Below are 23,422 nucleotides of genomic sequence, written 5' to 3'. Positions count from 1 at the left end.
CTAGTAGTCTAGTTTTCCAACTTTCTGTGAACACACCTCAAAAAGCTAACAAGGAACGAGCATACATGCATGATGCATCCAAATATCATATACAAATTAAGCACCTCTGAGACTTGCAAAGACTAGCCAAAGAACTACATTGAACCAAAATGGATAAAAGAAAAACTTCTCCATATTTTCTTGATACTCATCTTATTGATATCCATGAAGTCTTACCAGAAGAAGAGGAACAAGAAGAGGGAATTACTGAAGAGGAAAACGGAAAGGCAGAGAAGAGACTTAACAAACCCATTAAAGTTAGAGAGATGAAGGGTAGTAGTCAAAGGCGTTCGATCAATAGGCAGGTTTCTCTAGAGACTGGTTTTTCGGTGCTTCGAAAAGAGTCCAACAGGGCTAAAGATGAGAACATTGGTGTTAATCTTCCCAGAAGTGGAAGAAGTTTCGGAGGTTTTGATTCCATTAACAGGTTTGGCATGGAAGGAAGGAAAGGAGACTTCAGCATCTTCGAGACCAAATCATCAAACCCCAGTAGGCAAAACTCTTGGTTGCCATCAAAAAAGGAAAGATCAGAGATGGAGTCTCAGAAGACTGATGGAGCAGGACTTGATGAGTCTGTTGATACAAGTGTTCCTGCTGGCAGATACTTTGCTGCACTTAGAGGGCCTGAACTTGACCAAGTCAAGGTTAGTATCATCATCATTTCAAATTTATTATGTTGACATCTGCTCTTGTAGATATCTTGTAGTTCGAGATTAATATTTCTTCTTTATCTGAAGTGTTAACATCACATTTCACTTTATGATTGACAATTTAAGTATTCGAAATAATAATCAACTCGACTCACAATTCATATTAACCTTTTGACAATTGTTAGTTTGATATGTGTTGTTGGCCTATACTGCGAGAACTAGCTAGGTGACTACTTGTCTAACATACACTAGAGCCTTGGGATAGCTTAAACATTTGGAGCCCTTGATTGACAGCTTAACATATCAGACTGTAAAAGATATACATCAGTTAGCATCACTAATATGTATCAAAATCAAAGTAAAAGCCTAACCAAGAATTTATATTTACATTGATAATGAGGGTTGTGCAGGATGATGAAGATATTCTCCTCCCAAAAGATGAGCAATGGCCCTTTCTCCTCAGATTTCCAATTGGATGCTTTGGTATTTGTCTTGGCCTTAGCAGCCAAGCAGTCTTATGGCGTGCTCTTGCGACAAGCCCAGCCACTGAGTTTCTCCACATCCCACTCTTCATAAACCTTGTCCTCTGGCTTTTAGCATTAGCAGTCCTATTTTGTGTCTCCTTCACCTATATTCTCAAAACTCTCTTCTACTTTGAAGCAGTCAAAAGAGAGTACTTCCACCCTGTGAGAGTCAACTTCTTCTTTGCTCCTTGGGTTGTATGCATGTTCTTAGCCCTTGGTGCACCACCAACTTTGTTCCCTAATAAACTCCAACCTGCAATTTGGTGCACCTTCATGTTACCCTACTTTCTTCTGGAACTCAAGATCTATGGACAGTGGCTTTCGGGTGGGAAGAGGCGTCTTTGTAAGGTGGCCAATCCATCTTCGCATCTCTCAGTGGTTGGAAACTTTGTTGGGGCAATTTTGGCTGCCAAGGTTGGGTGGAAGGAGCCTGCCAAGTTCTTGTGGGCAGTAGGCTTTGCACATTACTTTGTGGTCTTTGTTACTTTGTATCAGAGATTGCCAACAAGTGAAGCGTTGCCGAGGGAGCTCCATCCGGTGTATTCCATGTTCATTGCTGCCCCATCAGCCGCAAGTATGGCTTGGCAGAACATTTATGGTGATTTCAATGAGGTGTCGAGGACCTGCTACTTCATCGCACTGTTTCTCTATATTTCACTGGTCGTGAGGATCAAATTCTTCACAGGGTTTAGGTAAGCTAGCTACTCCTTTAGTTGAGGCAACTGAAAGATGAACTATTGTCCTGACATCTATCATGTCATGTTGCTCGACTGTGAATCAGTATAGCACATCCAGACATAATTCTTCCACCTATATAACTAGTTGTCCCAGTTCTCAGTCCAGTAACTTGTCGTATGATAAAATGATTAGTATTTTATGAACTCTTCAGTTACTGATTAACAAAACTGCTCATACTGGTGCAGATTTTCGGTGGCTTGGTGGGCATACACCTTTCCAATGACAACATTCTCAGTTGCCACCATTAAGTATGCAGAAGAAGTACCGTCAGTTCTAACCAAGGGCCTCGCAGTTACTCTTTCTTTCATGTCATCAACAACGGTGTCTGTACTGTTTGTGTCCACTCTTCTTCATGCCTTTGTTTGGCACACATTGTTTCCTAATGATCTTGCCATAGCCATAACAAAGAGAAGACTTGGCAAGTTCAAAAAGGCCTATGATATAAAGCGCTGGACAAAGCAGGCTCTAACCAAGAACAATATAGCAGCAAAGGTTTCTGATGGAGGGAAAGAAGACAGATTATATCCATAGAAGCAGGCTAGGGACCAATACAAATGATCTTATTACTCAGCTTATACCCAAAGATGCTATGATCTTATTACTTAGGGACCAATAGAAATGAATCTTGTACTTTAATTAGTAAAGATATAAGCTAGAGAGACTGAGCCACAGCAACCTGGTCCTTGTCAGATTAAATTTTGCAAGGCCATATCAGTACTTTAAATGGCAATTACATATAAGAAAATGCTGTAAGGGTTTGTTCACAACATTTACCTTACAGTAAAGATATAAGCTAGAGAGACTGAGCCACAGCAACCTGGTCCTTGTCAGATTAAATTTTGCAAGGCCATATCAGTACTTTAAATGGCAATTACATATAAGAAAATGCTGTAAGGGTTTGTTCACAACATTTACCTATTGAGCACATAACTGCATTGTGTATATTTCCCCTTGACTAATCACAATTACCTGTGTTGAATACTATCAAAAAGATAGAAGATGTAAGAGATGGCCTTAACAGCTAGCTGTACAACACCGGCCTTTAGAGATGTTTATTGGATTACTAAAATCTACAAATTGGTGAAATGAAAAAGCTGGTTTGGCATGTCTGGAACTGTTAACATGGCTTCCATCTTCACCAAAAGGGTTTCATAGTCTTTTGAAGCATTATTCCGCAATCACCAAAGAGATCCATTTCACCATCTATCACTTTGATAGCATATCCATTTCATGAACTTTGTGATCTTTTTACCTCTAGCGGACTCCCAAACTCCTGCAGCAATTTCAGGGGCAAGACAGTTGAATCAGAAAAAATAAATAGAACTGAAAATAACTAGCAGTTGTTCATGCAGCTGTCACACCTCATGCTTGATGTGTTATGAACATCACTGATAGCCTGACAGTTGAATCAGGAAAAAATAAATAGAACTGAAAATAACTAGCAATTGTTTATGCAGCTTTCACACCTCATCCTTGATTTGTTATCAACATCACTGATGGACCTGCCACCCCCAAATAGAGCTTGCTTTCCACCAAACAGAGAAGATTTCTCTTTTACCATTATCTATAAGAAGTGAAAACATAGAGAGCATTTGAGAGAAGAGAAGCACTGCTAGCTACATACACTCATTATCCAGAAGAAATGAGAAACAAAAAAAAACTTTTTCAAGATTGTGTCCATAATCAGTTCTACAAGAAACCTTACCTTATGTTCTGGTTGGAAATTATTCGCTCTATTTTCTTTTGAGTCCTTATGCCAACAAAAAGAAAAACAAACTAACTCAATAACTTGGGAAAAAGAAATCTGAAAAATCAACAATATATGTGATGTTCATTGAATTATAAGGTAAGGGGAACAAAGATAACCTTCACTGATACAGATGTTGGCTGAGGCAATTTCAACTGAGCTCCATTATTTGGCTGGAGTTCAGATGTTAAAGAGAGCTAGCACTCAAAAGAAGAATAAATAAGAATGGCAGGTAAATGAATTATGCAAATAATAATGATGGCTACAATAGCAGGAACAATGACAGAAAAAAATTAATTGTACAACTACCCACAGCACTCCATAAATTTGTGAATGTCTACCTTACTGAAAAGATCAGTTGGCGGAATCTGCTGAGTTCTCCTCTCTGTCTGAAAATTAAATTCCTATATAGAATCAAAGAATGCTCTTAGATGAGATTATTCTGCCAACTGAAAGTATTATGAATTATAATCAATAAATTTGAGATTAATGTATATGACCTACCATTGGTACAGTGGTTTCTCTTTTGCTATTCCAGAAAACACCGATATCCCCTTTGCTAGAAAAGATCTGCACTCAAAAGGACGTATATTTGGCATCTCCTTGCATGAATTTCAAGTAAATGATTTACAGAAATAATATTACCTTTTTATTAAGAGGACGAGCTTTAAATTTTGGCATTACATCACTTCCATCCTGCTTAAGACCATCCAATTTACTCGGCCTAAAGATAGTATATCAATCCAGTAAGTACTATGTTTGGCAAAATGTAAAGTGAGCATTCCAATTATCATAATGACATAAGGCCCAAAGCTCTTTCTCCGATTACCTTCTGGGTTCTCTGTTTCCATTTCCTGCAACAGTGGAAGCACTAGGTTTGTCCAACACCTGCGAACATACAACACTAATCACACTTCCACTAAAAGATAGTGGGCACGAGGTTTGACACTTGACAGGAGGGACTACTTTGCGATTGATATAGTGAAAATTACCTTCTCTTGACCATTGAAATGATGTGAGGATAATGGAACAGTAGATGTATTTTGCATAGCTCTTTCCATTGTCTTCAGGTGAAATTCCTAAGAGGCAATGTAAGAAAGGGTCTGTGAGCCACAAAATTTTAAAGACAGTTTAAAGATTTGTAATTTTCAGTTCATTTTGAGGATGCAGAGGATTACATATGGTTAATAACAAGCATATAATAAATACCAGACTTACATGAAATTCTGGCAACTTTGGAGTGCTCCTCTTTGGAAGTGGCAGTGAGGGAGCCTCAAAAATCTGCAGTGTAAAACACATAAACTTGAGGGAAGAGCATCACAAAGGAAACCAAATCAAACTCATGGTTAACTAAGCTTAAGTACCAACTTTTTTGTTCAGTGGACGGGCTTTGAATTTTCGAGGAGCTGATGGCACTTGTTCCAACACTGATCCATTCTTAGGCCTGAAATATATATAATCTAGCTTCCTTCAATACTGGTTACCAAAAAAATGTCCTTTCTGCACTCATAGCAAGAACTCACCTTATTCTTTGCGCCCTATATGTCGTTTCAAAGTCAGGCTCTATTGGAATAGTAATTTTCAACTTGGCATGCGTCTTATCAAAAGTTTCGACCTGCAGACCGCCCAGATGCATATATTCAAATTCATATTTAGGAGCGCACAGACTGAAAACTCAATTGGAAAAATAAAACAAGTAGGTGTAGCAAATTCAAGCATCATGCAGTAGGTATCATACCTTTTTAGGTGGCTTGTGGATGAAATTAGTTTGCTGCATTGCTTCAGTAGTAACCTGTCATAAAGAATGGATTTGAGCCATAATAACAGTCAGCTCAGGAAGCCTGCTCAGCTCATAAGCACCTCTAGTGCAAGAACCTATTAATCATTTAACTATATTCTATTCAGGTTTAGATGTATACAAACTTACTCACAGTTTGTACCTCTTTAAATTTTAAATGCAAAATACATATAAAAGAGCATATTAGCATGCAGTAAATTCTGGTCCAAGACTGGATATCAGACAATATTCTAGCCTAAAACCAAGTACCAAAATTTCTTATAATGCAGCTATATAGCTTCTGTACCTTATGCGAGTGACCTCCCTCTAACTTCTGCCTTTTGGTAGCTTGAGTTTCAACTCCAGAAGAGCTACAGAAGCTCTTATCACTGTTTTGAACATGTAGCGTCTGAAATCTAACCAAAAAAGGTAATAAAACACCAAAAGGAAAGAAATGGGATCAGTGATGTATCTAAAGTAGTTGGACTTCCTGGACTTCCATGTTCAGTTACTCGTTTTACACTGCCCAAGGAAAAGCATGCAGGATTTATCATATTGTAGTTAAATTGGATACATGAATGCCCTAATCTCTGAGACAAGCGACACTTGGACAAATGAGGGGCCACACCTACAAACTATGGGGAATATAAAACAGTGTACTTAAGCTAAGGAACATGGAACAAAATAGTTATGGTATGAAATCTAAGAGTGGTCAGGAAAGGACCATGAACAAAGCTTACAAACACAATACATTGAAAAACATAAACAAGAGGCAGCAGATTCTGAGAATCACCTGGAACCACCAATATGAGGGAGGCGATTTTGCTTAGCAAGTTGACTTGCTGTAGGTTTCATCAAAGTTGATTTCCTGGGGAAAGATGGCTTTACTGAAGAGTTATTTTGACCTTTTGAATGATTGAATGTCAACCCTGCAAGATGAAAACATAAAGTAAATATACTTACGAATTGTGTTGAAACAATGGAATAACCATAATCATGATTCATGAGTAACATCTAACAAGGAATAATATGCTTATGCAAAAACTTGAAAATTTCAGCTGAGAGAATATAACTGTTCAAATAGAATATGTAGAGAATTTTCAAATTTACAAATGAGAGGCAGAAAGAATGTATGGTCTTAATTCATTTCGAAACCATCTGGCAAATCTATTTTAACAACAAACATTAGTGGCCAAAGTATCAAACTGGTCACCTGTACCTGCTCCATGTGATTGATTTAGAACTCTTTGCAAGTTGCCGAAAATCCCTTTATTCACTCCTTCACAATCTAGAATACAGCAAACAGTACATTTCAAGACTTAGAATTCACAAGTACATAATAATGCCGACGAATTCACAAGTACTAAATTTTTATCATATTCCTACCTCCGCTATTTACATCCATTGCACACGATTCTTGGCCAGCGACGATATTACAGCCAATGCCATTTGTATTCTCCACATCTTTAGATTTTGGGGAGGTATTCACATTTCCCAGGAGAATGTCCCCTCCTAGTATCATCCTTGTCACAACAGCTGAAACCAACCAACAAGAGCCTTTCAGATATTTTTCTTTTACAGAATAATATCCAAAACTTCATAATATTGCCAAGATTTCATAGAAATTTCAGATCAGTGCTTTGATTAAGAAAATGCATCACCAAGTATAAACCGATTTTACCACTTTCAAAACAAACAAAAAAATGAAAATCGTAGGAAATGTATTTGAACGAAGAAAAACGCTAGCGTTTCACAATGACCGGAAAAAAAAAATCGATAAAACCAAGCTCACTGTAGCTCAACTCAATCAAAGTGAAGCACAGTAAAAAAATGGTAAAAAAAAAAATTCAAAAAGCTCCAGAAACACAAATTGCACCAAAAACGGCGTCGTTCGAGCTAGACAGAGACACAGAGAGAGAGAGAGAGAGAGAGAGGGGCTTACGAGAAGGAGGATAGCTCTTGGCGGATTCGAACCAGAGCTCAGCCCGCCGCGCCTCCACCGGCGTCTCCTGCCGACTAAAATCAAAGAACCTGGCCGCGTCAAACTCGTAGTCAATGTCCACTTCGTGCGCCGTAAACACTTGCTCCACCTCCATATCTTCCTCCATTTCCATCCCTCTCCCTCTCCCCCTCTCTCTCACTTTCTCTCTCTAAGCTCCAAACACCATCGATCAATCCAAGACCCGATTCCGAGAGCGTCGGAGCTCCGAGCCTGACCCGGCAAGGCAAAAACCCTAGAGAATAATAATAATAATCTTGATTATTCCGAGCTCCGGAGGCAAAGGCCGTTGTAACCGAAAATGGATTTTATCAAGGTCCAAGTGGTATAAAGGAGGACTTTAAAGCTGGGGGGAAGGAGCGTTGGTACTTTGGACACATTGCCAGGTTTTCCTTTTTGGATTTTTGCGTCCACAGCTTCGTATCCTTCTGTAAAATTTGAAAATATTTATCTTATTTTTGTTATGCCGAAACTGCCCCCGGGGGTTTAGGGTGGTTTTGAAATTCGAACGGGGGTGAAATGTCATTTCGTGGAGGGGGGTTATGGGACTGCGGGCTCTGTTTGGGGTGGCGAGTTGTTTGTGCCCCCCTGTCTACGACGACTCTGAAATTCCGGCGCGTGGTTCGCGTTTGCCCCTGCGGTTTGTCGGAATTACGAGACTGACCCTAACGGTTGGTTTTTGTTTGAAGGGCCGAGACAGTGGGGGGGCCTGCCTGGGGGGAGTTTTTGAAATATGGGGGAAGGAAGTTGACGAATGAGTGAGCGTGGGAGGCGGAGGCCTAGAAGTTGGTGATATTTGCATTTTTAACCCCGTAGCAACTTTTTTGTTTCGAAAAAGGACAAGGTGAAATCAACCAAGAAGAAGGCGTTCGAAGAGAATATTTACACGAGCCTCAAATCAGAATTACCACAGCGAGCAAGACGATGAGCTACCTCATTCGTCAGCATACCTGGGTTAGTTTGAGTGTAAACAAGCTTTAATATCCCCAATCATCGCCAGTGACAAACTCATCACCATCCGTCCATCAGCATTTCACTTCTTTTTTTATAATAAATTGTGAGTTTTTTTTCGATGATACCGATTCAATATAAAAGATAAACGAATTAGCTATTATGTTTAGACTTTGATAGTGCAGTTATTTTTGCCACCTAACAGCACAATCACAAAGAACATTCAACATTTTTCATACATCTATCATAAAGTACGCAATTTGAATATTTTTTCTTTTCCGGCAATTATGCAATTTGAATTTCAATGACCTCATTTACCAGCCAAACATAAATTGGTACTCATCCAAAAAAAAAAAAAAAAAAACAGAGAGGAAAGAGATCTTGGTTTATTGGGGTATTGTTTTGACTAGTCATGGGATGCCTAGATTAACATAATTTTGAAAATAATTAGTGAAAAGACCGGTACCTAAAAAGGATCTAAATAAGGGTTATTGACAATTATGTTGATTATGATAGTTGCCTTTCACAAATCACAATAATAGCAATATACATAAGTCTCCTTGTCAAAAAGGACATCATAAATTTGGACTTTTTGGGTACTTCTAAAGTGTACATGCAATCTTAGTCATCTAGATCCCTAATGAGGAAAAGAAATCAAAGCAATGCGGTTGGTAGGTCCAATATCCCACTAAAAGACTGTTACTAGTTTTGGATTTTTGAAGAAATTATGATAAAGATCGTGAGCAACAATACAAATGTATGAAATAATTTATGGCATATAGTGTTACTATCTCGGCATTTAGTGTTAGTCCGACTGTCTGACTGACATGCTTAAATTAACTAAAATGATGAGCGAGTTTGAAAAATTACGTTAGAGTTAGATTATATCAGAATTTCAATTCCCTCTAATGTATTAAAAAATAATAATACATTTAATAAAAAATTACAAATGACCAAATCAATGAGTTTCCACTTTAATTTTGGTTGATATGGATAAATGTTACTAAGTTGATATATTCTTTCAAGAAATTTGAAATTTCAGGTCCACTATAGATCCTTGAGGGGTATAATGATGTGGATTTCTCCTTGTCAATTTGCTATTGTCTTTAGGGTATTTGTGATTAAATGAGAAGAGTACTTGGTAGCTTCATATATTCAATGTGGTATATATAAATGACAGAACAGAATGTATAAATGACAATTTATTATTACAATTACTTCTGGTTCATATATTCAATGTGATATATATTTGTACTCACATTGGATACCTTTCCCAGCTTCCATCACCTACCAACCCGTCCACTCATATTAAGACTAACAGTTCATTTATCATGACCAACTCAGAAGATGAAATCCCAGTGAACAGTTTTACTTTTTGGCTAGACAATGAGGTCATTTTTTTCTCAATTAATAATGTCAACTCAGAAGATCTGATCTTACCAAAATTTAGTTCATGATTTTGAATTTCATCAATCGATATCGTAGTGTTTCAAATTTCTCTGATGCAGTACTTGCAAAACAAACACATAAATTTTTTGCCTTATGCGTTTTTAGGGAGTGTTGATTGTATTATCTTTTGGCTATCATCAAGGTCGGTCTAAAGCTGTGCAGCAGTGTGTATGTTATGGTTTTGATCTAAGCTCTTTCTCAGTCTTTTATTAGAGAGGGATTTCACTAATATTCTGATTCCTCAAGATCAATCTATCCTTGGTTCCTTACGCATAGAGGAACGTCTTACGCATTGCAGCTTAGATTAAATTGAGTTTGGGCAATATACTTCAGATAATCCTATGAGTGCCAATTCTTGTACTCATTTGACCGAAGAACAAAAAAAAATCTTGTACTCATTACGTGGAAACCTCCATACCGCAACATTGCGAAGCTTCATAATGAAGCACACTCAAAATCTTGTACTCACAAGGTGGAAACCTCCATATTGCAATATTTTCAAGCTTCATAATGATCAATCAAGCACATTTTCAAAGTTATCCTTGATTCTTTGTGCAAGATGTGAATTAACTCCCTAATATATTTGAACTCTCAATTTTTTAAACTATACCGAACTAAATACAAACATATCTTGATAAAGGCGCACAAACTTTATAACCAACCCATTTTCTAACTTGGTTCCCATTCATGTCATAAATAAGATCATTTTGGCCATATTTGTTGGGTTATAGAGGAGACTTGATTAAAATAAAAAATAAAAATAAATAAATAAAAAAACACGAAGAACCAGCAAATAGAAAAGGCAACCCACAAATTAACTATAGGGGAGAACTCCTGCAACAAACACTTGCAGTAAACTGATCAAACCTAAGAGCATTTGCAGTAGACAAGAAAAGCACATTCCCATAAGGCCAGGTTAAGATGATGACCCGATTCTGCAACAGTATCTGCCAAGAAGTATTTCTACACTTGGTCCTGTAGTTTGTCAGATTTTTTTGGGTCTTGTAGTTTGTCAGCTTGTAATTCTTTTCTCCTGATATTAATAATAATAAATAAACACCATGGGGTAGTGATACAGGTTTTTCCTGTATGGGCTAGCTAGGAAACAAGTGCATGCTGAAACACAGACCAATCTCCATATGGGCTGGTCCATCATTTACTAAATAGAACTTTGGACTAAACTACATCGTAGGAAATAAATTTGGAAACCCAATTCCTAGACAACAGACTTTCTTCTTCTTCTTTTTTTTCCTTTTTGAACCTTCTAAACTTCAGACCAAAAAAAAAAAAAAAAACCTTCTAAACTTGAAGTAGTTGCTAAGCAAGAGTACCAAGGTATTTTCTCTTAAAATGGGTCTTCAATTTTCCCTTGATTGTTGTTGTTGTTGTTTTTATTCTTTTTTTTTGCCCTTTTGATTGTTGAATCAGACTGTATAGAAGTTATGCTTCTAGGAAATATCAGGACTAAGATGGAGTTTAGTTGCTGAAAATTAGGAAACTCCTCTGACAACTAAATGTTTATGAGATCACGTCTCCACGAGAATGCAATCTGGTGACCCATTTGATTGCAAGATTCATTTGTCCAAACTAGTGGTTTTTATTTTTCGTTAGAATGAGGGCATTCTGCTTAGCTCATGGAATGTATTGAAAAAATATACGTCTAACGGTTTAATTGATCGAGTTTAGGCATTACATCCCTCCTGTAGCTAGGTTAGTTGGTTTATTTTCTATGCACACCTTCAGGCTTCACTCTTCAGCCTAGACCAAACCTCGAGTCAGGCATGAAGCTGCATGCATACAACTAGTGGTGGATCCAATGGGGACCAAATACGTACAGTAGAGTAGACCATTTTTCTTGGACAAGTTGCAATCTATTGTATACAAAGCCAATATAAAGCCGACAGCTATGACAAGACGCCAACGGGTGAGAATTTGAGACCCATAGATGACAGATGTTTTAGCTCCAACCAGCTGACTAAACCCACAAAAGCAAGGTCTCTTTGTTTTTATTGTTACAAGATACGTGACCAGCTAGGTTTTGCACTCCAGGCCTCAAACATCAACATCGATCACCACCAAAACCTAAGCTAATATATCCATGCATGGAGACTTCCTGTCCCTTCTCTCGCTCTCTGTTTATCCTTTTACATAAAAATACATACATAATATCTAGTATTTACATAAAAGAAAAGAAAAACACTTGGCCACAACGGGAAAAGAGTGTTGAGGGAGGGAGCAGCGTTTGAAGAGTAGAGGGTGACTCAAGTTTAATAAGAACAATTTTGGCTGCAATGAGTGAGAACTGAGAAGTGGTATAAGAAAACGAGAAACGCTCAAAGAGTTTTAAGATAAAATGTTTGACGTGTTAATTAAAAAAATTAAAACCAAAAATATTACAGAAAATAAAACAAAATTACCTAAAAAACCTTATTCATTGCGCAAAAGATGAAAAATAAAAAGTTTTGATCACAATGTACTGCATGGAATTCTTTCGATCTTTCTTGAGTATGCCTCTTTTCTATTTAAGAAAATATGCATAGGATTGTTAATGATTTTTCAGAAGATGTATAGGATCACGAGCCACCTTCAGAAGTATTAGCATCAACTCATCAATAATCTGAGTGCATGTGAGACTGTTTAAGCTATTGCGTGCTCCAAAGTATACCGCGACGTTGATGCAATCAACCTTGTGCAGATAACCATTCTTTGAAAGTTGTAACTAGCTAATTGGATCGGATTGCTTACACACTTTACCTACGTTGACTACAATTACCAATTTTACACTCATTGCCAAACATATTTATAATATATGAATTTTTTTAATCAATTAAGGACGATCGAGATTAGTTATTTGAAAAATATTATTGTAAAATGAAATATTCTGGAATTCTTCCCGATACGGATCCAATCTAACATTGTTATAATTTTACCCTCAATCATGAATGATAGCTCGGAATCTCAGTATTACAAAACTAACTATTTCCAAATCTTTAGCAAGCTTACATATTCATCCACAAACCAAAATTAATCATTTACCGTACAATTAAACCAAATACAAATCGAGTGTTTCCTAAAGTAAAAATTTTGTAATAGTTTGGAACTTGGAAGTGATGTTTTTTTTTTTAATGAATACTTGGAAGTGATGTTAATTCTGCAGTACTAAGATCAAATGATGTAATTTTGTACCCTTCTTCCTCGATCAGAAATGAAATGGTCCTGACTAAAAGAGGCTTTTATACTTGTATGAAGAAAGACAACAAAAGCTTAAAGCTTGCAAAAGTGACCATTCATGTGGTTTTACGGGAGATTTGTAGCAGCTATGGCTGTATGGCATAATTGGAGAGGCAAAGGTTCATAATTCATTGATGGGTTTTGGCTTTGCAGACTGTGGCGGACATACATTGGACAAGGGAAGGGACAAAAAATGCAAAGTTTGTTTTCTAGTGGGAGTAAGCTGGGCAAGAAAGAAAGACTAAATTATCAATTATGACTGCATTATGAGTATCCTCAATTATTGGGTCTGTAGATTCCACTAAGCTTTGCTTCTGTGGAGATTCCTAACCTCCTTGGGATTTCAAATGCAGTGAGAACCGTACAATACTGTCGGCTATAAACAAAGTTTCTGTTTCGTAATAATATTTAATATTCATACACATGAATATGATTAACTTAAAAGAAAAAAAAGAAAAAAAGTGTGGAATTCAGACAAGCTAAGAGATTCATCCTCACGCATATATTAATTATTTCATACTGTCGCATTGGATGAGACGTAATAATTGAACCTCGAGCACTCATATTATCATTACAGACATCCTGAAATAGAATATCCTGTAAGAAGGCAGGTGCCTCATCTAAAAATAGATCAATAAACGAGATTTTGTCATAAAATTAATAAAATGAACGATGAACAAAAAAAGAACAAAAAGTGCAGAAAATAGAGTCTAACCAACGAACCGGTTATTGTTTAGAGAAAAGGATGCTTCCCATTTGAGGAGATAAATCGATGATCAGCAATGAGTCCGATGACCACATGATCTTCTGATTCAAACTGGCCAATAGTATGTCCGATGATTTCCATGTTATGGCCACCTCGTAGAATTGGTCAAAATTTGTATTAAAGTAATTTTAAAAAATGAATACAATTGTTTATAAAGTTAGCTTAAGTGATGATTGATGAAGAAAAATAGACAATTGAATTAGAATTATGCAAATTTAAAATTTCAACTCTCTAATGTAACAAAAATAAATTGTAACAAACAAAAATGTAACTTTTGATTTTTAAAATTCAAAGACCGACATAATTGGATTATGTATGATAGAGTTTTTCTGGAATCAATTACAGTGAGACCAAATCTTTCAAATCCTTCATTAGCCCCTTTTTGAAATGTCTCAATGAAATGATGAATTTGATTATCGGGGAATTTAAAACATCTGCTTAATGGAATGATGACTTAAGAACATGATTAAACATTACTTTTTGGGTCCATTTGTATTACCTCTTCAACCAAATGGTATTATTTGATTAGTGAATTTGAAATATCGGCTATTAATTTAAGATAATATTTAGATGATGAGCATGGTCTCTCTGTAAAAATGACATGCATAAGTCGGTAAACCAATTCATGATCAAATTGTAATCGGGCCAGATTGACAGATGTCCAAATTTGAATACATACATTTATTTTCAGCAGCAACTCAATCTGTCAATTAGCCAAAAAATAGAGTATTCAAATTTTAAAATGTTATTGATGCTTTGTGTGCTTCCTTTCTTGCACTTTTTGATGCGGCTGTTCTGAAGTATTGATTAAACTACAGAATATAAGGGGGAGACGTAGAGCCTGAACCCTAGATTACAATAACTATTTAAAAAAAAAAATAACTTGAATACATTGAGCTTTAGTGCTAATTATAATTCTGAGAATTCTTAATTGGTTAAATATAGAGATAGCACTTTGAATTTTAACTTGGTCACTTGATGTGATAAATCAAATTCATCGAACCTTGATATGTGAATAAATATGATATTTTTATTGTTAAACAAAAGAAACAAAAAAACCATCTTTGTAAATTACTTATACATTTTTTTTTTTGAAGAATATCATGTCGATTTATATTAATCTCAGGCCAGAAATGACCATTACATATCCTCCCTCTACCATCTCTGGGTAGATAAAGAGTTTGTGGAAACCACAGCGATACATAGATTAGGTCCGATCATTTGACGGTACCTATGCTCACTTATTTAAGCAAGCCTACAGACTATGAAAAAACATAGTAAATAAGCAAGCCTAAAGATAAAGACTTATAGTAGCCCTAAAACAAAGGAAATAGAGTTTCCTAAACAAAAGGAATTATTAAAAGACAAACTAAAAAAATAGCCGGCCCAATAAATAGCCCCAAGAAATAGAATGCAATCTATATTACGTCAACCCGGATTAAGTTTTTTTATTTTAGTTAATTGAAATTATGTCTCAACCAATATAAAGAGAGGAGACAAAGCTCAATAATGCAATATTACCGTAAACTATCACATATAGTTCTCATATGTTATATCAATAAACACAGATCTCAATTGGATCATCAAACAGAACTACTAAATCAACATTCCACCATCCACGTCATATTCGGATCCAAAACTACATTTCCAAAATCAAATCTTACAAATACCAAAATAAAAATCCTTTTCCCTTCCTACAACTAAAGTCTAAAACCAAGCAAACAAATGAAAATGCAAAGGAAAGCTAAAACCCGAAAGCCATCAGTAAACTGTAAAACTCCCCATCAATTAATCCCACCAAAAAATCCCAACGACTGGTTCCAAATCCTCGCCTCAAACCATGGAAGAAACGGCGCCCATATCAAATTAAATCTCAAAACAAAACAAAACAAAAATCTCAATACCCTCCAAACATTTCGCTGCTCTCACACTCACTCGCCCCAAAGCCTTGGCCTTTCCTCCCTTCGCTTTCTTCTTCTCCTCCTCCATCATCATCGTACTCTCCGACGACCCGAAACCCCACCTCGACCCGGCCCGGATGTCTCCAATATGACCCGGACCCGAGACGAAGACCGGCGACCCACCAGCACCAGCAGCAGCAGCGGCGGCGGAGGAGGCGCCGCCATGAGAGTTATAGTCCCTCTACAAGGCGTGGTTCAAGGCAGAGGAGGACTCGTTCTCGGCTCCGTCATACCATGCGCGCTCTTCTATTTCCTCCAGCTCTATCTCAAACGACACCGTTCCAACTCCAACCCGCCGACTCCGCCGCCTTCTCCGGACCCGGACTCGGACCACCACCACCCGGCCGGGCAGTTGGTGGAAGCTCCGGTTCTGCCCCGGTCGCTGTCGAGGTCCCATCTCTCGCCGAGGAACCCGGGTCCGGTACACGTCTCGGGTCGGGCCAATTCGGTTTTGAAAGGCGGTGAGCCGCCGTATTATGTCGGGTTGAGGAAGGTGGCGGAGGATCCGTACGACGAGGTGGGTAACCCGGATGGGGTTATTCAGCTGGGTTTGGATGAAAACAAGGTGGGTCGACCTTGGCTTGTTTTGCTCCAAGTCTCCAGCTTTTTTGAATTTTTTGTTGTTGTTGTGGGTTTTGATGTGCGAATTTTGATGGGTGTAGTTAGCTTTGGACTTGGTTCGAGATTGGCTCATGGAGAATGCAAAGGATGCAATACTGGGTGGTGAGGAGCTTCGGATTAGTGGGATTGCTTGTTACCAGCCTTCTGATGGTTTAATGGAGCTGAAACTGGTACTTCTTTTGTACTCTTGAATCATTGCTTGTGTGTTCATGATTGTTCATTCGAATTATACGAAAAGTATGGTTCTTTTTGCTTAATATGGAAATCTGATTAGCTTTTCAACTTTGTACTTTTTTGGGCCATATGCTTCGAATTTTGTCTGTGTGATTCTGTTAAGACTTGATTTTGGTGGAATGTGCACCTAACTTTCAGAATCAGGACCTACTTTAGATGGAATCAACCAACTTTGGCTATAATGGCAAAGTATCTTCTGAATACTTGATTTTCTATGACTGAAAGCGTTGAGCTTTTGGTGCATAATGGACCTAACTGTCAAGATTTGCCAAATTTTAGATGGAATTTCATTAATTTGGGCTCTATAAAAATGGAAAAGTTTCTGAAGATTGATATTAAGTGGCTGTTTCGATTGGTTTAATGTGTCTAAGTGAATGAAATATAATTACTCTTGACGTTCATTGCGGATTATTTTTGTCATTTATTAGAGATAATGGTATTGTTTTCTTACAACTAGCAGTGATTGCACGAGTGTTAGTCCATTTACTTAATAACAGTTCCATTTACGTAATACCAGTATTCTATCTCAGGAAATATTGGCTCTACTCAGATGTTAATCTTTTAGGCAATTTGCAGGTTGAGTTTTGTGTTTACATGCGTTACTTTTTACTTCTTATAATTTTTCATAGACATTTCAATTGAGTACAATAGAGCATAACGAAAACAGTTTTCTTCTTTGTTAAATACATTCCTTTGGTACTGCGTTGGTTATTTGTGCGCTTTCTAAGTTTCCTAGATCTGCAGGCTGTGGCAGGATTCATGTCTAAGGCCATTGGAAATTCAGTTACGTACAACCCCTCACAAATTGTATTGACAGCTGGTGCAACCCCTGCAATTGAGATTCTAAGCTTCTGCCTAGCAGACAGTGGAAATGCATTTCTCGTTCCGGCACCATATTACCCTGGGTAATAACTGTTACTGATTCACATTTCTGAAGAGTTTCCGTAGGTAGCTGACCTAAGAAAAACTGACTTCTGAACTTTATATGTAGTTTGGACAGAGATGTGAAGTGGCGAACTGGAGTGGAGATAATACCTGTTCCATGCCGCAGTGCTGACAAATTCAATTTAAGTATAACTGCACTTGATCGAGCATTCAACCAGGCAAAGAAACGTGGTGTAAAAGTTCGTGGGATTATAATTTCAAATCCTTCAAATCCTGGTGGCAGTTTACTTACTCGTGAATCACTTTACAACCTTCTGGACTTTGCCCGAGAGAAGAACATTCATATAATCTCAAATGAATTGTTTGCTGGATCCACGTATGGAAGTGAAGAGTTTGTTAGCATGGCAGAAATCGTTGATTTGGAAGATCTCGACCAGAACAGAGTGCATATAGTATATGGCATATCGAAAGATCTCTCACTTCCAGGTTTCAGGGTGGGTGCCATCTACTCCTTTAACAAGAATGTCTTGACTGCTGCTAAAAAGTTGACAAGGTTCTCTTCTATCTCCGCCCCATCCCAACGGTTGCTTATCTCTATGCTTTCAGACACCAAATTTATGCACAAGTTCATCGAGATTAACAGAGAAAGGCTCCGTGGAATGTATCTTAGATTTGTGACAGGATTGAAGCAATTGGGCATTGAGTGCACAAAGAGTAATGGGGGTTTCTACTGTTGGGCAGACTTGAGTGGGTTAATTCGCTCTTACAGTGAGAAAGGGGAGCTTGAGCTCTGGGATAGGTTGTTGAATGTAGGTAAGCTCAATGTTACTCCTGGATCTTCTTGTCATTGTATTGAACCGGGATGGTTCCGGTTTTGTTTTACGACGTTGACTGAAAAAGATATTCCTGTTGTTATGGAACGAATTCGGAATATTGCCGAAACATGTAAATCACACAGTTGAAATGTTCGTTCATTCTACACAAGTACACAGGTTCAGGTTGCATACAAATTTTTAAAGGAAATAGCTTTTACTATAGCTTTAGAATCACCAGCTTTTGCAGTTGAGGTAAACTTTCACTCTGAATTCAAGAACTTACTAGAGCTATGCAAAATTCCAATTGACCAAGTCCAATCTGGAGTTTTTAATATTCTAGTTCTACTTGGACAGTTGGACATATGCCGGCAACAAGATCTGGAGGTCTAGGCTGTTCAAATCAGATAGCAATTGGCCTTTAAATTTTCCCATAGAGCCATAGCTCATGGCTGCATTCAAGGATGGAATGTAATAAGATATTCATTATATGATGGAAATAAAATAAAGAAAGAACCCTCTGACCCAAACAAAACAGCACTTGGTTAAACAATTCTGTTGTTGACATGTGTTCTCATGAATAAGGGATCCTAAAGATTTAATATTTATAGAGTTTCTACAGAGTAAACTAAGATGGTGAAATGGATGTTTTTATTTGCAGAACTAAAAATATTTAAAAACAATTGATTTGGGTAAATCTCAAATGATTACAAAAGAATTATATTCTCTTTTCCTATATGCAAAAACCTTCTACTCCCCCCAACTGATCCAAGTCCCCTTCCATCTAAACACTATCTCTGTGAACTTTACTCTGGTAAAAATGAATCATTGATCTGAGGCTGAATTAAGAACATAGTTGTGCAGTTTCATTTTGACTACTATGATGATTCCGACCCATTTCTGATGGACTCGAGAACCTGAACAACCTCAGCCATGCTTGGTCTTCTTGAAGGGAGCTCAGATGTACAAATCAACCCCAACTTCATAACCTGAATCAGTTCATTCTCTACAAAACCCCTTAAGCTTCTGTCAAAACAATCTGAAGCAAAGCCACCCTCCAATAAACCCCTAACATATTCACACAAAACCACAACCTGATTTGCTGTTGGACTCTCTACTGGTTTTCTTCCTGTCACCAGCTCCAAAAGAATTACTCCAAAACTATACACATCACATTTCTCACTTAGTCTTAGACTCTGAGCCAACTCTGGTGCAACATACCCTACGGCATTGTGGTATTTGGTTAAAGCATGATTATCCAAAATGGGAAGCAATTTTCCCAGCCCATAATCAGACAACTTGGCCTCATAGTTCTCATCCAAGAGTATGTTAGTGGATTTAATGTTGAGATGGAGAAGAGGAGGTCTACAGTCATGGTGAAGGTAGGCAAGAGCTTTTGCTGTTCCAAGAGCAATCTTAAATCTCCGAGACCAATAGAGTTCACTATTTCCACTGCTAGTGCTTGTTCCGGGGTAATGAAGACCATGTAGATTGTCATACAAATTTCCATTTGGGACAAACTCGGATAGCATCAACTGCATTGTTGAGGACCAGTAGTACCCTTGAAATGCTACTAAATTAGAATGTCGAAGGTTCCCCAGTCTTCCAATTTCTTGCTCAAATTCCTCTTGGTTTCTGATCCTTCCCAGAGTCTCAAGCTTCTTCACTGCAATTGAGATGCCACCTTCGAAAGTAGTTCTGTAGACAGTACCAAGGGATCCACCACCTATTATGCATTCTTTGTCAAGCAAAGCTTTTGTGCCTGATTCCCAGTCTTCATACCTTGAGGGCAAACTTTTGCTGAAAAGAACCAACTTCCCAATAATGACATTTGATTCAGTTGAACCAAGTGGCGTGCTCTCAACAACCATTGTCCCCTCATCTAACTTCTTTCTGCGGGCAATGATGTTCATTATGAATACTAGACAAACCCCAGTAAGAATCAGTGCAGCAGCAGCAATTGCTATGATGGCAGACAACCGAAGAGCCTTGGGTTTCTTCGAAGTAGAAGGCCCAGTACCATTACCATTTGCTGAGCAAGGCTGGTCCAGAGGGGCACCACACAGATACGGATTGTTAATGAAAGCAAAGGGGCCGTAACCTTGGACTGCTGTGGGGATAGTGCCTGACAGATCATTGGAGGAGAGGTTAAAATACGTCAACTTTGGTAGATTTTCAAGAGAAGTAGGAATCAGCCCAGAAAGCAAATTTTGTGACAGATCCAGAGATTGTAATCTCGAAAGGTTTCCCAGGTCTGGTGGGATGCTTCCATTGAGCTGGTTTTTATGGAGGTCAAGGATTTCAAGGTAAGTCATGTTGTAAAGCTTCTGAGGTATCTCTCCTTGTAAAGCATTACCAGAGACATCCCTGCAGGAACAATAAAAACAAGACACACTTAGCTTAGACTCGGAAAATCTGGATATAAATATAAACAATCATGTTGTAGTATTTGGACTCACAGCTCTCGAAGAAACATGCAATTGCTTATATCACTGGGAATTTCACCAACAAGGTTGAGATTCTGCAAATCCAAAACCTGAAGCAGCTGAATGCTTGCCAATGTCTTTGGAATCATCCCACTTAGTGAATTATTGCATAACTGAATCACCAAAAGCCTCTCCAGATCTCCAAGCACCTCCGGGATACTTCCAGTCAGTCTGTTAAACCCCAACTCCAAAACCTTGAGACTTCTACATTTTGCAATGCTCAAAGGAACCTCTCCATCCAACTCATTCCACGAAGCATCGAAATACTCCATTGTGTCACTACAAGTTGTAATCTCAGGAATCTCCCCATTAAATTCATTGTGAGACACATTGAAGTATGAAAGATTGCTCAATCCAACAATCCCAAATGGCGCTGCACCAGTAAACAAATTGCTACCGAGATCCAGTAGTTTCAAGCTCTTACAAGCTGAAAACTGCTGCACAACACTCCCAGATAACGCATTGCTTCTCACTGACACATAATCTAACCTTGGAATATCACAAATTTGCAAAGGAATGCCACCGCTGAGGTTGTTGGAAGAGAAGTCAAACCCTTCAAGATTCAAGCAATTAGCCAATGATTCCGGAATTGAACCCAGAAGACTGTTATGTGACAAAGAAATGAACTTGGTTTTGTTACAGTACTTAAATAAAGCTGATGGAATCTCCCCAGTAAAACCATTCCTTGACAAATCCAGAAGCCTAATGTTAGGCAAATCACCTATAAACTCAGGGATAGACCCAGATAATGCATTTGAGCTAACATTAATCTTCCACAATGTTTGAATATCAGCATACTCTTGTGGTAAATTTCCCACAAACCTGTTCCCAAACAATGTCAAAACCCTCAATGATTTCAACCCGGCTAAAGCCGGAGACAACACTCCACCTATGCTAGTATTCCAAAGAACTATCCTTTCTACAAACCCATCAGTGTTACAGGACACACCACTAAAATCCTGGCAAGGATTTCCACTAAGAACCCATGAGACTAAGCTACTGTAAGGATCACTAGTTACATTTCCTTTAAATTGAAGCAGAATCTCTTTCTCAGTTACTGATGAAACAGCAATGATTCCAATATAGAAACAAAGAAAGCAGAAAAGAGCATGAGACAGACGAAAAGTATGAAGCTTTCTCATGCTAAACACAGTTAATGCTGGTTAAAAGGGTCTACCCGTTTGGCATTATGGTAATTGGATCCGATTGAGATGAGATCCAAGTCCTCCTGCTACTCTGCTTCCCTCATTTTCTACTATGAGAAAATCCCCATCAGGATCATGACCAAACAGCAGCATTTTCACTTGTGGGCCTCACTGGAATTGCAGAATCTCATAGAACTAGACCACATTTGCAGAGAGATTCTGGGTTTGGCTTCTGGGTTCCTCAGAAACTAATCAGGAACCAGTTAAAGATCCAAGCTTTATGAAATTTTGAGTTTCACTGGATTGAACCCAAGTACCAAAATTTGAGCTTTCAGATTGAAGCAAAGCAAAGAGAGAGAGATAATACACAAGAGTAGTGGAAGGCAGAGAGGTATGGGCTACACAAAAAATGGAGGTCAGGAAATAGTAACCACTCTCTGGCCTGGCTTGGCTGTAAAGGAATCAGGTGAGAGAGAGAGAGAGAGTGAGACCCAAAATTAATGTGACTGCTTATAAATATAGGGATTCTGAAAACTGCTTAGTTTTGCCTCCACTGAGCTGAAATCTGATGCATAGACCACGTGCATGCTATTTCTCTCTCATTCTCCATCTAATTTCCATGTAAAAACACAATGATAATGATAATGGTGAATTAGCAGAGAGAGAGAGAGAGAGAACAGTATATGATGTTGGGTGTGTGTTTCCCTTTCAGAGCATTCATTCTTCCCCACCAACTGTTCCACCACTTCCCATCAGCCCCATAATTACTGGACCAAGAAAATTAAATAAAAGGAGCAAAGAAGAAGAACAAGAGTGAAGGAGAAGCAGAAGAGGTCTTTTCAGTTTGTCTGTACAGTTTTGATGACCACAGACCATCTCTTTCTGCTTTTGCATTGAACCGTTTCGATTTAGACTTTGGTTCTTTGACTAATATCATTGTTATCCCGGATTTCTTTTTCTTTTTCTTTTTTATGATTAAATGAGTAGACATTGTGCATTTTCTATTAACAAGTGATATAAAATGTAGTTTGATTGGACCCATGCATTATCTCAGTTTTAGGGATGGATTATTTCTTGTTCTTGATCGGAGAGTTTCTTTGTATATTTGTATCCCGATCAATTTAGAAGCGGAACTTATTATTGTTGATGAAATTAAGTGTGTTTTAAGACATTATATGGTTGGAAAAATATAGTTACTTATATTAGATCTCGTTTTATAGTTCGTGATAGGACTACAAGTGTATAGACAACCATGTGAAAATGATCCTAAGTATCACTAATTTGTAGCATATGCTCTCACTCTAATAATACAAGAAACTTGAATTAAAAAAAACCAATAGAGGAATAGAAAGTCGTCTTTAACGTTGCAATTGCTGAATTGCATGCCATTTTCCAGCTGGTAATGAC

The 23,422-nt window shown here is 37.9% G+C and overlaps 4 protein-coding genes across 6 annotated transcripts; 2 read left to right on the top strand and 2 right to left on the bottom strand.

Moving 5' to 3' along the window:
- Window positions 1-26: 26 nt before the first annotated feature.
- On the top strand, window positions 27-3,129 carry LOC133746537 (guard cell S-type anion channel SLAC1). The gene is made up of 3 exons (XM_062174702.1): window positions 27-683; window positions 1,100-1,905; window positions 2,137-3,129. The coding sequence occupies exons 1-3, from the start codon at window positions 150-152 to the stop codon at window positions 2,480-2,482; spliced, it is 1,686 nt and encodes a 561-aa protein (XP_062030686.1). The 5' UTR covers window positions 27-149; the 3' UTR covers window positions 2,483-3,129.
- Window positions 2,755-7,892, bottom strand: LOC133746538 (protein TPX2). 2 transcript variants are annotated; one of them, XM_062174704.1, is made up of 18 exons: window positions 7,418-7,892; window positions 6,862-7,011; window positions 6,689-6,763; window positions 6,269-6,404; window positions 5,783-5,891; window positions 5,437-5,490; window positions 5,222-5,313; window positions 5,067-5,142; window positions 4,917-4,979; window positions 4,691-4,777; window positions 4,528-4,586; window positions 4,344-4,422; window positions 4,203-4,268; window positions 4,040-4,102; window positions 3,818-3,895; window positions 3,657-3,701; window positions 3,418-3,515; window positions 2,755-3,224 (listed from the first exon to the last, which is right to left on the bottom strand). In XM_062174704.1, exons 1-18 carry the CDS (start codon window positions 7,587-7,589, stop codon window positions 3,206-3,208), a joined length of 1,521 nt encoding a protein of 506 aa, XP_062030688.1. In that variant the 5' UTR covers window positions 7,590-7,892; the 3' UTR covers window positions 2,755-3,205. The 2 variants fall into 2 exon arrangements, with proteins under 2 accessions (XP_062030688.1, XP_062030689.1); XM_062174705.1 differs by having other exon boundaries at window positions 6,695-6,763.
- A 7,745-nt stretch (window positions 7,893-15,637) lies between these two features.
- Window positions 15,638-18,556, top strand: LOC133742560 (probable aminotransferase ACS10). Of its 2 annotated transcripts, none has more exons than XM_062170244.1 (4): window positions 15,638-16,349; window positions 16,495-16,623; window positions 17,432-17,592; window positions 17,679-18,556. In XM_062170244.1, the coding sequence occupies exons 1-4, from the start codon at window positions 15,921-15,923 to the stop codon at window positions 18,532-18,534; spliced, it is 1,575 nt and encodes a 524-aa protein (XP_062026228.1). In that variant the 5' UTR covers window positions 15,638-15,920; the 3' UTR covers window positions 18,535-18,556. The 2 variants fall into 2 exon arrangements, with proteins under 2 accessions (XP_062026228.1, XP_062026227.1); XM_062170243.1 differs by having other exon boundaries at window positions 15,642-16,397.
- A 146-nt stretch (window positions 18,557-18,702) lies between these two features.
- Window positions 18,703-22,916, bottom strand: LOC133742559 (probable LRR receptor-like serine/threonine-protein kinase At1g12460). Its single transcript, XM_062170242.1, has 2 exons — window positions 20,844-22,916; window positions 18,703-20,751 (listed from the first exon to the last, which is right to left on the bottom strand). Exons 1-2 carry the CDS (start codon window positions 22,010-22,012, stop codon window positions 19,263-19,265), a joined length of 2,658 nt encoding a protein of 885 aa, XP_062026226.1. The 5' UTR covers window positions 22,013-22,916; the 3' UTR covers window positions 18,703-19,262.
- Window positions 22,917-23,422: the final 506 nt, after the last annotated feature.

The sequence above is a fragment of the Rosa rugosa genome, chromosome 4 (genome assembly GCF_958449725.1).
Source record: "Rosa rugosa chromosome 4, drRosRugo1.1, whole genome shotgun sequence".
NCBI lineage: Eukaryota > Viridiplantae > Streptophyta > Magnoliopsida > Rosales > Rosaceae > Rosa > Rosa rugosa.
This window is presented reverse-complemented; position numbering and strand designations above follow the sequence as displayed.

Bases quoted from the DNA above. Each gene is read 5' to 3' on its own strand.
- LOC133746537 (XM_062174702.1), top strand. From the start codon at position 150: ATGGATAAAAGAAAAACTTCTCCATATTTTCTTGATACTCATCTTATT. The intron at 684-1,099 runs GTTAGTATCATC...AGGGTTGTGCAG, and splicing joins CTGAACTTGACCAAGTCAAG to GATGATGAAGATATTCTCCT. The intron at 1,906-2,136 runs GTAAGCTAGCTA...ATACTGGTGCAG, and splicing joins AAATTCTTCACAGGGTTTAG to ATTTTCGGTGGCTTGGTGGG.
- LOC133746538 (XM_062174704.1), bottom strand. From the start codon at position 7,589: ATGGAAATGGAGGAAGATATGGAGGTGGAGCAAGTGTTTACGGCGCAC. The intron at 6,405-6,688 runs GTGACCAGTTTG...TTCATCTTGCAG, and splicing joins ATCACATGGAGCAGGTACAG to GGTTGACATTCAATCATTCA. The intron at 5,491-5,782 runs GTACAGAAGCTA...TCTTTATGACAG, and splicing joins AGGGAGGTCACTCGCATAAG to GTTACTACTGAAGCAATGCA.
- LOC133742560 (XM_062170243.1), top strand. From the start codon at position 15,921: ATGACCCGGACCCGAGACGAAGACCGGCGACCCACCAGCACCAGCAGC. The intron at 16,398-16,494 runs GTGGGTCGACCT...TGATGGGTGTAG, and splicing joins TGGGTTTGGATGAAAACAAG to TTAGCTTTGGACTTGGTTCG. The intron at 16,624-17,431 runs GTACTTCTTTTG...CTAGATCTGCAG, and splicing joins GTTTAATGGAGCTGAAACTG to GCTGTGGCAGGATTCATGTC.
- LOC133742559 (XM_062170242.1), bottom strand. From the start codon at position 22,012: ATGAGAAAGCTTCATACTTTTCGTCTGTCTCATGCTCTTTTCTGCTTT. The intron at 20,752-20,843 runs GTGAGTCCAAAT...TTGTTCCTGCAG, and splicing joins TGCATGTTTCTTCGAGAGCT to GGATGTCTCTGGTAATGCTT.